Raw genomic sequence first — 12,896 nt, forward strand, 5'->3', positions numbered from 1 at the left:
AGAGCCTCCTTCCCAGAACAAGGGGCCTCCCTAATGTCATGGGATTGTATTCTATCTTGGGCTAATAATAGTAACACTAAAATTCATAGGAATACTTGTGCAAATGTTCACATAAATGCTCATGTGAATATTCATATGAACAGTCACTCAAAAATTCATGCTAATATGAATACATATAGAAATACTGTACAGATACTTGAACAAGTAATGCTGTGAATATTCAAACACTCATATGAATGCACATATGGATGTTCATTTGAATACACTTGTAAGTGCTAGTGCTAATACACTCATATAAGTATTTATTTGAAATAAAATACTCATTCAATCACTCATAGAAATACTTATATTGATATACCAAGAAGTACTAGAATGAAGCATTTATTTATTTCTTTATTTTTGAGACAGAGTCACCCTTGATAGAGTGCCCCGATGTCATAGCTTAGAGCAACCTCAAACTCCTGGGGTCAAGTGATCCTCTTGCCTCCTCCCAAGTAGCTGGGGACTACAGGTACCTACCATAATGCCAGGTTAGTTTTTTTAGAGACAGCATCTTGCTCTTGCTCAGGCTGGTCTCAAACTCCTAAGCTCAACCAATCCATCCGCCACGGCATTCCAGAGTGCTAGGATTATAGGTATAAGCCACTGAGCCCACCTGGCCTAGCATGAAGCATTTAATGAGCACTTACTGAGTATTAGGCACCTTAGAGGTATATAGGTCACACTTAATGTTTACAAAAATCCGGAGAGATAGAAACTGGCCCTATTTAGCAGCTGTTTCTCATCCGCCAATTCTGTCCCTCTAGCAAGCCCACATGATCCACTTAACCTAGCTCTGGATTGTGCTCACAGATACCTGAAGAGGAGCAGCCCACATGCATAGACACTATGCCAGAAATAGGGCCGCTGGCTTGTTGAGAAGCAACCTCTTGCCCTCCTCACTTACCCCAGACTTGCCAAGCCTCTCAGAGCCTGCTAGATCCACCAAGTTAATTTTGGAAGTGATGTACTTTTCATCTGATAAAGTCCGAGAATGGGCCTACAAAACATCCAAAATGAATTTAGACTATCATAGGGGGCAGTTTCTGACTGAGCACTCCCCATGAGAATTGACTGCCCTTCCCAGGCTCATCAAAGAGCCTTTTACCTACCTCCACATAGATGGTGAAAATGCAGTGTGATCTTGAAGAGTTTTTGTTCAAGGTGTGGGAGGCTATAATCCTGTTTGTCTCTCCCTGAAGAAGAAGGAAAATGTAGACAATATTATGAAATATTAAAATAACAAGGCATTTGGGTCATTTCTCTATTACCCCAACAGACACACAAGTGATTAAATAGCACCACAATCAGCTTGGTCTTCCAGGAAAACTTCTTTAATAAAGAAGTTTATAAGTCCAGATCAATACCTTCACCTGCTGCTAGAGATGTATTAACTGCGTTTTTCTGAAAAGCAAGGTGATGAAAAGAATCAAGAGCCTTTAAAATGTTCAAAAATATCACATTGGCATCAACCTGCATATCCAACAATTAGGGAATAATTTAGCTGTACAATAGAATATTAGACAGCCAGGAAAATGTTGGCAAATAATTTTTTTATTTTTTTGAGACAGAGTCTCATTATGTCACCTTCAGTAGAGTGCCATGGTGTCACGTTACTGCTCAGAGCAACCTCAAACTCTTGGGCTTAAGCAATTCTCTTGCCTAAGCCTTCCGAGTAGCTGGGACTACAGGCACTCACCACAACGCCCAGCTATTTTTCTGTTGCAGTTGTCATTGTTGTTTAGCAAGCCTACGCCAGGCTTGAACCCACCAGACCTCAGTGTACGTGGCTGGCACCCTAACCACAGAGCTATGGGTGCTGAGCCAAATAATTTTTTTTATTGTTGAGATAGAGTCTCACTCTTGTCACTTTGGGTAGAGTGCTATGACATCATAGCTCACAGCAACTTCAAACTCTTGGGCTCAAGCAATCCTCTTGCCTCAGCCTCCTGAGTAGCTGGGACTATAGGTGCCCGCCACAATGCCCAGCTAGTTTTTAGAAACAGGGTCTTGCTCTTACTCAGGTTGGTCTCAAACTCGTGAGCTCAAGTAATCCACCCGCCTGGGCCTCCCAGAGTGCTAGGATTTCATACGTTAGCCACCACACCCAGACAGGTAAATACTTTTTCTTTCTTTCTTTCTTTTTTTTTTTTTTTTTATTAAGTCATATACACATAGATCAAGAATACATTTATGCGGGCGGCGCCTGTGGCTCAGTCGGTAAGGCGCCGGCCCCATATACCGAGGGTGGGGGGTTCAAACCCGGCCCCGGCTGAAGTGCAACCAAAAAATAGCCAGGCGTTGTGGCGGGCGCCTGTAGTCCCAGCTGCTCGGGAGGCTGAGGCAAGAGAATCGCTTAAGCCCAGGAGTTGGAGGTTGCTGTGAGCTGTGTGAGGCCACGGCACTCTACCGAGGGCCATAAAGTGAGACTCTGTCTCTACAAAAAGAAAAAAAAAAAAAAGAATACATTTATGCATATGTGGGGGTACAATGCGTTGATTTTTTTTTTATACAATCTGACGTGCTTACATCAAACCAATCAACATAGCTTTCGCCTCATTTACTTGATTATTGTGTTAAGACATTTATGTTCTACACTTGACAGATTTGACTTGTACCCTTGCAATATGTACCATAGATGTGGTCCTGCTGTTTACCCTCCCTCTATCAAACCTCTCTCCTCCCCTCCCTTCCCACTCCATTTCTCTCCTTCATCCTGGGCTACAGTTGTGTTCTATCTTTCATAAGAAAGTGTGAGTAGGGCGGCACCTGTGGCTCAAAGGGGTAGGGCACCAGCCCCATATGAATAATTTTTCTTTTTTTGAGACAGAGTCTCAAGCTGTTGGTCTGGGTAGAGTTCCGCGGCATCATAGCTCACAGCAACCTCCAACTCGGGCTCAAGTGATCCTCTTGCTTCAATTTTTCTATTTTTAGTAGAGATGGGGTCTCACTTTTGCTCAGGCTGGTCTCAAACTCGTAAGCTCAAGCAATCCACCCACCTTGGCCTCTCAGAGTGCAGGCAAATAATTTTTAATAACACAGAAATATAGAGTCCAAAATCATGAATGATCTAAGGAATATAAAAGTATTCATGAAAGAAATAACTAGGGCAGTACCTGTGGCTCAGTGGGTAGGGCACTGGCCCCATATACCAAAGGTGGTGGGTTCAAACCCAGCCCCGGTCAAACTGCAACAAAAAATAGTGGGATGCTGTGGTGGGTGTCTGTGGTCCCAGCTACTTGGGAAGCTGAGTAAAGAGAATCGCTTAAGCCCAAGAGTTGGAGGTTGCTGTGAACTGTGTGACGCCATGGCACTCTACCAAGGGCTCTACAAAAAAAAAGAAAGAAAAATATAAAAATTTTTTTTTAAAAAAGAAGAAGAAATAACCAGCATGCTACCACTAAGATATTAATAACGTCCATTTTTGGCCGGCCATTTATATCATACCTATATCATACCTCCCAGCACTCCGGCCATTTATATCATACCTATATTATACCTATATCATACCTCCCAGCACTCTGGGAGGCTCAGGCAGGTGGATTATTTGAGCTCAAAAGTTCGAGACCAGCCTGAGAAAGAGTGATACCCTGTCTCTAAAAATAGAAAAACTAGCCAGGTGTTATGGCGGGCGCCTGTAGTCTCAGCTACTTGAGAGGCTGAGCCAAGAGAATCACTTGAACCCAAGAGTTTGAGGTTGCTGTGAGCTCTGATGGCATATCACTTTACCAAGGACAACAAAATGAAACTCTGTCTCAAAAAATAATAATAATAATAATGGTCCTTTCTGGGTTGTAGCCTATAGGTTATTTTTTCTTTTTTATACAGTTTTGTGCCTTTTTTTTTTTACAGTGAACACGTATTACTTTTACAAATTATAAAAAATAATTAATTTTGTATTTTTAAAGGGACAGCAGGCCCTAGACTCTCATTCACACTATGCCTGGCTAAAACTTGGGTTGAAGAAAATAACAGTCAAGCTTATTGTACCCTCAATGAATCCCCAACAATAAAAAAAAAAAAAAGAAAATAACAGTCAATGTCCAAGGCTGCCCCAAGGTAAAGAATCATAGAAAAGACTTCCCTTCCAACCAACACACACATATTAAGCTACAACCACACAGACTCTACCCTCCATGTATGGGAGAAACCAAACTAAACCTACTCCCAATCAATCATAGAAGATGGTAAAGAGGGCTGCTTTTGCACTTTACAGAGAAGAAACAGAAATACAAAACAAAACAAAATAAAACCATCTCCCTGGGAAGCTGTGGCCTGTCCTGGTGGTCAGAAAACCTAAACCTGTGGTCCCTTACTGATATTGTATCCACATGCTCTAGTAGGAGCAAATTCAAAACCTCTCTGGCGGAAAGCACATTCTTCTTAGGCCTTCAGGGGTTCCCACAAATAATTTTTCAACAGCAATGACTAGCACACTGATAAAGGAACAGTAACACAAGCAAACAAAGAATGGTAATAGTGAATGAGCAGAAAATCCCACAGAGACTTCAGTTATTGGAAGTATCAAAGATCATTATGCTTACTACGTTTAAAGAAATAAATCATAAGCTTGAAATTATCTAACAGAAAACCATAAGATACAGCACTTTTGAAGAAGAACTAAATAGAACTTCTGGAAACAAAAAAATAAAATAAAAATTAAAAACTCAGTGGATATGACTGGTAGTAAATTAGACAAGAAGACATAGTGAACTGAAAGATCACAAAAAGGTACCAAAAATACCTCACAGACAAAATAGTAGGAAAAAAATGGAAAAGGGATAAGAGGTCTTATATTAGTGTTTAGAACAGATGAATAAGAGAATGGGAGAAGATAATTCTAGAAAGATTAAGTGATAAATTTCCCTGAAATGATGAAAAATTCTTTCCATGTTCAAGAAGCCCAATAAGATTTCTTACTACCACAAGAAATTTTTTTTAAAAAAGTCTTCACGGGACCTAGCTACTCAGGAGGCTGAGGCAAGAGAATCACCTAAGTCCAGGAGTTGGAGGTTGCTGTGAGCAGGGTGATACCACTGCACTCGACCGAGGGTGAAAAATTGAGAGTCTGTCTCTACCAAAAAAAAACAAAAAGTCTTCACAGGTGGCAACTGTGGCTCAGTGTGTAGGGCCTCGGCCCCATATACTGAGGGTGACGGGTTCGAACCCGGCCCTGGCCAAACTGCAACAAAAAAATAGCTGGGCATTGTGGTGGGTGCCTGTAGTCCCAGCTACTTGGGAGGCTGAGCCAAGAGAATCACCTAAGCCCAAGAGCTGGAGGATGCTGTGAGCTGTGACGTCACCGCACTCTACCAAGGGTGACAAAGTGAGACTCTGGCTCTTAAAAAACAAAAAAAAAGTCTTCACATAGACACATCATTCATAGTAAGGCTGCAGAAAACAAAACATTAAGTCAAACTTTTAAAATCAGCCATACACAAAAATTACTTTTTGTGGCGGTCGTAAGAATGTACCTCATATGGTGGTGCCTGTGGCTCGGTGAGTAGGGCGCTGGCCCCATATACCAAGGGTAATGGGTTCAAACCTAGCCTCGGCCAAACTGCAACCAAAAAATAGCCGGGCGTTGTGGTGGGTGCCTGTAGTCCCAGCCGCTCGGGAGGCTGAGGCAAGAGAATCGCGTAAGCCCCAAAGCTGGAGGTTGCTGTGAACCATGTGATGTCATGGCCCTCTACTGAGGGCGGTAAAGTGAGACTCTGTCTCTACAAAACAAACAAACAAACAAAAAAGAATGTACCACATAGCTTTTCTGTAGGGAACTTAACTAAATGAGGGTCTCAGCTGCTGTGCTCTGAAATCCATCACTGCATTTGTATGGAAGCCACATGTGACCTCTCATGACCCATGCCCTTATGTAGCTCTCTCTCCCTGGTTGTGGTGAAGACCTGTAGCAACCTGTAGCTTGCTTCTAAATAATAGAATATAGCAAAGGTGAAGAGATTTGCATATGTAATTAAAGCATCATCATATCAGCTGACTTTAAATTAATCAAAAGCAGATTATCCTATTTAGACCTGACGTAATCACGTAAGCCCTTTCAAAAAAATTCTGCTGTTGACCTTGAGAAAGTAAGCTGCTCTGTTGTGAGAAGGCCTTTGAGAGACCTTATGAGAGAGGCACAAGGCAACCAATTGTGGTCAGACTCTTGGAGCTGAGAGTAGCCCCATGCTGACAACCAGCAAGTAAATAGGGCCTCAGTTCTAGAACCACAAGCAGTTGAATTCTGCCAACCACCATGCTAGCTTGGAATAGGACCCTAAGATACATAAAAGAACACAGCCTAGACAATGTCTTCCTTGCAGCCTTGTAAGACTATAAGCAGAGTACCTAGCCTAGCTATACCTGGACTCCTGACTCCACAGAAACTGTGAGATAATAAATATATGTTCAAGCCACTAAGTTTGTGGTAATTTTTAATGCAGCAGTAGGAAACTGAAACACCATGTCTCCATGGATGCTTCTAGGCAATGACGGAGTATTGCAGGAATACTAATGTAGATCTGTTCTTTTTTGGCCAACTCAAGGACTCCCAATAGACTTGCTGAAACTTTTTTTTTTTTTAGACAGAGTCTCACTTTGTTGCCCTCGGTAGAGTGTTATGGCATCACAACTCACAGCAACCTCCAACTCCTGGGCTTAAGCAATTCTCTTGCCTCAGCCTTCCAAGTAGCTGGGACTACAGGTGCCCGCCCCAATGCCCAGCTATTTTTTTGTATATCTTAATCTTTTTTTTTTTTTTTTTTTTTTTTTTTTTTGTGGTTTTTGGCCGGGGCTGGGTTTGAACCCGCCACCTCTGGCATATGAGACCGGCGCCCTACTCCTTGAGCCACAGGCGCCGCCCGCCCAGCTATTTTTTTGGTTATAGTTGTCATTGTTGTTTGGCAGGCCCGGGCTGGGTTCGAACCTGCCAGCTCTGGTGTATATGGCTGGCGCCTTAGCCGCTTGAGCTACAGGCGCCAAGCTGACGACCAGCTATTTTGTGTTACAGTTGTCATTGTCTTTTAGCTAGCTTGGGCTGGGTTTGAACCTGCCACCCTTGGTGTATGTAGCTGGTGCTGGAACCACTGCACTATAGGAGCCAAGCCTGAAACTTCTTTATACTGCATAGCAGCCTAGAATGCGTTTACCAACCTTCCCTCCCTTCATTTGAGGTAAGACTTGCATCACGGTCTGGTGGCTCTCCAGCCTTAACCTGGTTCCTTCCTACTTCCTTTAGATAGGTATCTCCCTAAAAAAACTTTGCACATTTAATCCCATTTTGGCTTCTGCTTCTCAGGGAACCTAGACTAATATATATTTTAAACAGTGATGAGTAGGCCGGGCACAGTGGCTCATGCCTATTATCCCAGCACTCTGGGAGGCAGAGGTGGGTGAATTGCCTAAGCTCACAGGCTCCAGACCAGCCTGAGCCAGAGCCAGAGCGAGACACTTCCCCATCTCTAAAAAAGCCAGACGTTGTAGTGGGTACCTGTAGTCCCAGCTAATTGGAAGGCTCAGGCAAGAGAATCTCTTGAGCCTAAGAGTTTGAGGTTACTATGAGCTGTGACGCCATGGCACTCTGCCCAGGGCAACAAAGTGAGACTGTTTCAAAAATAAATAAATAAAAAGAATGAAATAAATCAAGAAGAAGAAAAATACCCCTTTTTTTTTTAAAGACAGAGTCTCACTATGTCGCCCTCAGTAGAGTGCTGCGGCATCACAGCTCACAGCAACTTCAAACTCTTGGGCTTAAAGGATTCTCTCGCCTCGGCCTCCTGAGCAGCTGGGACTATAGGCACCTACCACAATGCCTGGCTATTTTTTTGTTGCAGTTGTTATTGTTGTTTAGCAGGCCCAGGCTGGGTTTGACCCGCCAGCCTCAATTTATGTGGCTGGCACCCTAACCACCAAGCTAGAGGCTGCAAGCCAAATTTTTTTTTTTTTTTTTGAGAGTCTCTCTCTTGTCACTCTGGGTAGAGTGCCATGGTATCATAGTTCAAAACATCCTCAAACTCCTGGGTTCAAGCAATCCCCTTGTCTTATCTTCCTGAGTAGCTGGGACTACATGCATCAGTCACAATGCCCAGTTAGTTTTTCTATTTTTAGTAGAGATGGGGTCTCGCTCTTGCTCATACTGGTCTTAAATGCCTGAGCTCAAGCAATCCACCCACCTTGGCCTCCCATAATGCTGGGATTATATGCATGGGCCACCTCACCTGGCCTGAAAATAATTCTTGATAAAAGGTATTGGCGCTCAGAAAGTAATACCCCAAAATAAAGTCCTCAGATACAGCTTCACGAGCCAAAGTCTTTTTTTTTTTTGAGACAGAGTCTCACTTTGTTGCCCTCAGTAGAAGGCCGTGGTATCACATCTCACAGCAACCTCAAACTCTTGGCCTGAAGCAATTCTTTTGCCTCAGCCTCCCAAGTAGCTGGAACTACAGGCGCCCGCCACAATACCTGGCTATACAAGCCAATTCTTACAACCTATATCTGCTCTCCTGTCTCTTAATTCCATTCTCCCCTGAGTCTAACCATAGAAACTAAATCCCTCTTCCACAGGGCAAGCCATAGAAACCAGAACCCCTTTTCTTAAAAGCCAGCCATAAAACCTAAACATAGTCTATGTAAAAATCGTCCACATGCCAAGCATAGTAGCTCATGCCTCTAATCTCAGCATTTTGAGAGCCCAATGTTGGAAGATTGCTTGAGTCCAGGAGTTCAAGGCTGTTGTGAGCTATGATTGTGCCACTGGAAACTCCAGTTTGGGAGACAGAACAAGATGTCTATCTCAAAAAAAGAAAAATTTTAGGGCGGCACCTGTGGCTTAGTGAGCAGGGCGCCGGCCCCGTATACCAATGGTGGTGGGTTCAAACCCAGCCCCGGCCAAACTGTAACAACAACAAAAAAATAGCCGGGCGTTGTGGCAGGTGCCTGTAGTCCCAGCTACTCGGGAGGCTGAGGCAAGAGAATCGCCTAAACCTAGGAGTTGGAGGTTGCTGTGAGCTGTGATGTCATTGCACTCTACCAAGGGTGATAAAGTGAGACTCTGTCTCTAAAAAAAAAAAAAAAAAAAATTAAAAATTTAAAAAGAAAAATTTTTAAATTGGGCATAAAGAAATTATCTGGGCTGGGTGCAGTGACTCACATCTGTAATCCTAGTGCTCTAGGCGACCAAGGCAGAAAGATATCTTGAGATCACGACCCTAACTCTACAAAAAATAGAAAACTTAAGTGTGATAGCACATAACTATCATCTCAGCTACCCAAGAGGCTGAGATAGGAGACTCACTTGAGACCAGAAGTTTGAGATTGCAGTGAGCTGTGATGATACCACTGCACTTTAGTACAAGCAACAGAATAAGACCCTGTCTCACAAAAAGAAAAAAGAGAAGAGAAAATGAAAGAAAACAAAAGAAAGTATCTGATCTACTTTCATAAGACTCCTCTTCCAGAAAGGGACCTATCCCATAGTTAGAAGGAATACATGCTCAGAGAGGCAAAGAAGAATGTAAACAGATAGTCCTTACTAGATTTCCCTACTCAGTCTATTAGCATTAGATCATACTTTTTTTCCCAATCATATTTCTACATGGCTTCCATATCTTCTGGTACCTAAGATAAAAATAGACAATTTTCCGGTATTTTGGGTCTTCATTTTGAAAGCTCCTATGTATGCACATTAAATAAATTTGTATGCTTTTTCTCTAATCTTTTTTTTTTTTGTCAGTTGATTTTTCAGTGAACCTTCAGCGGGCTAAAGGGAAACCTTGCTCCTTGGCCCTTATAAATGTTAAAGAGAAATCAAAGGAAAAGCAAAGAAAATAGTAAACATAAGGGTAAATTTAAAAGACTGCTAATTATATAAAATAGCAATAATAATGCTTAGTGGGATTAAAAACAAAAACATAAGATAGACAATAATCCTAAGGCCCTAATGGACAAGAGGAGGGAAAACATTTTGATTAATGTTAGCTTTTAAAATTGTTTTATTTTTAGACAATTTTTTTTTTTTTTTTGAGACAGAGTCTTACTATGTCGCCCTTGGTAGAGTACAATAGCATCACAGCTCACAGCAACCTCCAACTCTTGGGCTTAAAGCGATTCTCTTGCCTCAGTCCCAGGTAGCTGGGACTACAGGTTCCCACCACAATGCCCAGTTATTTTTTGGTTGTAGTCGTCCTTATTGTTTGACAGGCCTGGGCTGGATTCGAACCCGGCAGCTCCAGTGCTTGTGCTGGCGCTCTACCGCTGAGCTACAGGTGCTGAGCCTTTAGATAATCTATTTTGAAATAATTATAGATTCATAGAAAGTTGCAAAGAAATATACAGGTAGGTCCCATGTGCTCCTTTACCTGGCCTCTCCCAATGATAACCTCTTATATAAATACAACACAATATCAAAATCAGGGAATTGACCCTGGTATAATCCACAGAGCCTATTCAGATTTCACCAGTTACACATGCACTCATTTTTGTGCACATATGCATGTGCATTATATAAATACGTTGTTAGTCCTAAGGTAAACTGAGAAACAGAGAAAAAGAATATGAATATGAATGAATATATTATTTCCAGACTAGTAAAAGGGGAAATATGATTAAACAAATGTGGAACACATGGGACAAAGTGAAAGCATGCAATGATTTGACAGATTTAAACCCAAATATATTAGTAATTACATTTAAGTGCAAATGGAATAAAGCATTGCAGTTAAAAAATAGTGTCAGATTAGAGTTTTTTAAATCTTCCTAAGGGTTCTTTACAAACAAACTAAAACAACAACAAAAAAAATCTGGTGGCCCTCGTAGTTCAGTGGGTAGGGCACTGGCCACATATACTGAGGCTGGCAGGTTCGAATCCGGCCTGGGCCAGCTAAAACGACAATGACAACTGCAACAGAAAAATAGCTGGGAGTTGTGGCAGGTGCCTTTAGCCCCAGCTACTTAGGAGGTTGAGGCAAGAGAATCACTTGAGCCCAAGAGTTGGAGGTTGCTGTGAGCCGTGACACCACAGCACTCTACTGAGGGCGACATAGTGAGACTCTGTCTCAAAAAAAAAAAAAAAATTACACACAGTTGATTAACCTAAAATTAAGAATTTTTGTTAGTGGCAAGTTCACAAACTTAATTGTCACACCTCACATAATAGTAGGTCTTACAACATTAGATCTGTCTTTATTACAAACATGTTGTAAATGAGGAAATTATGGTTCAGAGAAATTAAGTACAGTGGACCCTCTCTATCCACAGGTGCCACATCCAGGAGCTGGATGTTGCTGGAAGCTGTGATGCCATGGCACTCTACCAAGGGTGACAAAGTAAGACTCTGTCTCTAAAAAAAAAAAAAAAGACAAAAAGCAAGTTTAAAAAAAAAAAAAGGAAAAAACAAGCCATGGGAAATAGAGGATACTTGCAAAATATTTAACTGAAAAAGAACTATTTTTCAGGACATATAAAGAGCTCATACAGGGTGGCACCTGTGGCTCCAAGGAGTAGGGCGCCGGCCCCATATACCAGAGGTGGTGGGTTCAAACCTGGCCCTGGCCAAAAACTGCCAAAAAAAAAGAGCTCATACAGATTGCAGTGAGCTATGATTGTGCCATTGCACTCAGCCTAGGTGGACAGAGAAAGACTGTATCTCTAAAAAGAAGAAAGATCATGGAAAAAGCCCAAGTGCCCATCGATCCACGAATGGATTAATAAATTGTGGTATATGTACACCATGGAATATTATGCAGCCTTAAAGAAAGATGGAGACTTTACCTCTTTCATGTTTACATGGATGGAGCTAGAACATATTCTTCTTAGTAAAGTATCTCAAGAATGGAAGAAAAAGTATCCAATGTACTCAGCCCTACTATGAAACTAATTTATGGCTTTCATGTGAAAGTTGTAACCTAAGATATGGAGAACGGGGAGAGGGAGGGGAGGGAGGGGGAGGATGGGTGGAGGAAGGGGGATTGGTGGGATTACACCTACGGTGCATCTTACAAAGGTACATGTGAAACTTAGTAAATGTAGAATATAAATGTCTTAACACAATAACTAAGAAAATGCCAGGAAGGCTACGTTAACCAGTGTGATGAAAATATGTCAAATGGTCTATAAAACCAGTGTATGGTGCCCCATGAAATAAAAAGAAAAAGAAAGGGGGAAAAAAGAGACTAAAAAACTTATACAAATAAGTAAGAGAAATAAACTTGTCTATAAAGAAAATAAACAAAAGACATGACTAGGCTGGGGTTGTGGCTCACAACTATAATCCTAGCATTCTGGGAGGCCGAGGCAAGTAGACTACTTGAGCTCAGGAGTTCAAAATCAGCCTGAGCAAGAGTGAGACCCTGTCTCTAAAAATAGCTGGGCGTGGTGGTAGCTGCCTATAGGCCCAGCTACTTGGAAGAATAAGGATCATTTAAGCCCACGAGGTTGGAGTTGCTGTGAAGTATGATACCATGGCACACTACTAAGGGCAACAAAGTTGAGACTCTATTAAAAAAAAAAAAAAAAGAGAATGGTGCCTATGGCTCAATGGAGTAGGGCGCCGGCCTCATATGCCAGAGGTGGCGGGTTCAAACCCAGCTCTGGCCAAAAACTGCAAAAAAAAAAAGACAGGAATAAGGAGCTAGGAGCAGTGGCTCATGCCTATAATCCTGACAGTCTAGGAGGCTGAGGTAGGAGGGTCTCTTGAAGTGAGGAGTTTGAGACCATCCTGAACAAGCATGAGCCCTCCATCTCTACCAAAAATAGAAAAACTAGGGCGGCGCCTGTGGCTCAGTCGGTAAGGCGCCAGCCCCATATGCCGAGGGTGGCAGGTTCAAACCCAGTCCCGGCCGAACTGCAACCAAAAAATAGCCAGG

The 12,896-nt window shown here is 42.3% G+C and overlaps 1 protein-coding gene across 4 annotated transcripts in view; it reads right to left on the reverse strand.

Moving 5' to 3' along the window:
* The window catches only part of KIF9 (kinesin family member 9), a 79,703-nt gene that overhangs the window by 44,485 nt on the left and 22,322 nt on the right, over positions 1-12,896 (reverse strand). For all 4 annotated transcript variants that reach the window (XM_053600511.1, XM_053600514.1, XM_053600513.1 and 1 more), the window contains 2 exons: positions 1,152-1,235; positions 947-1,039 (listed from right to left, as the gene is read on the reverse strand). In XM_053600511.1, coding sequence (XP_053456486.1) covers positions 947-1,039; positions 1,152-1,235 — 177 coding nt within the window. The remainder of the gene's footprint in view (positions 1-946; positions 1,040-1,151; positions 1,236-12,896) is intronic.

This window comes from Nycticebus coucang, chromosome 8 (assembly GCF_027406575.1).
Source record: "Nycticebus coucang isolate mNycCou1 chromosome 8, mNycCou1.pri, whole genome shotgun sequence".
NCBI lineage: Eukaryota > Metazoa > Chordata > Mammalia > Primates > Lorisidae > Nycticebus > Nycticebus coucang.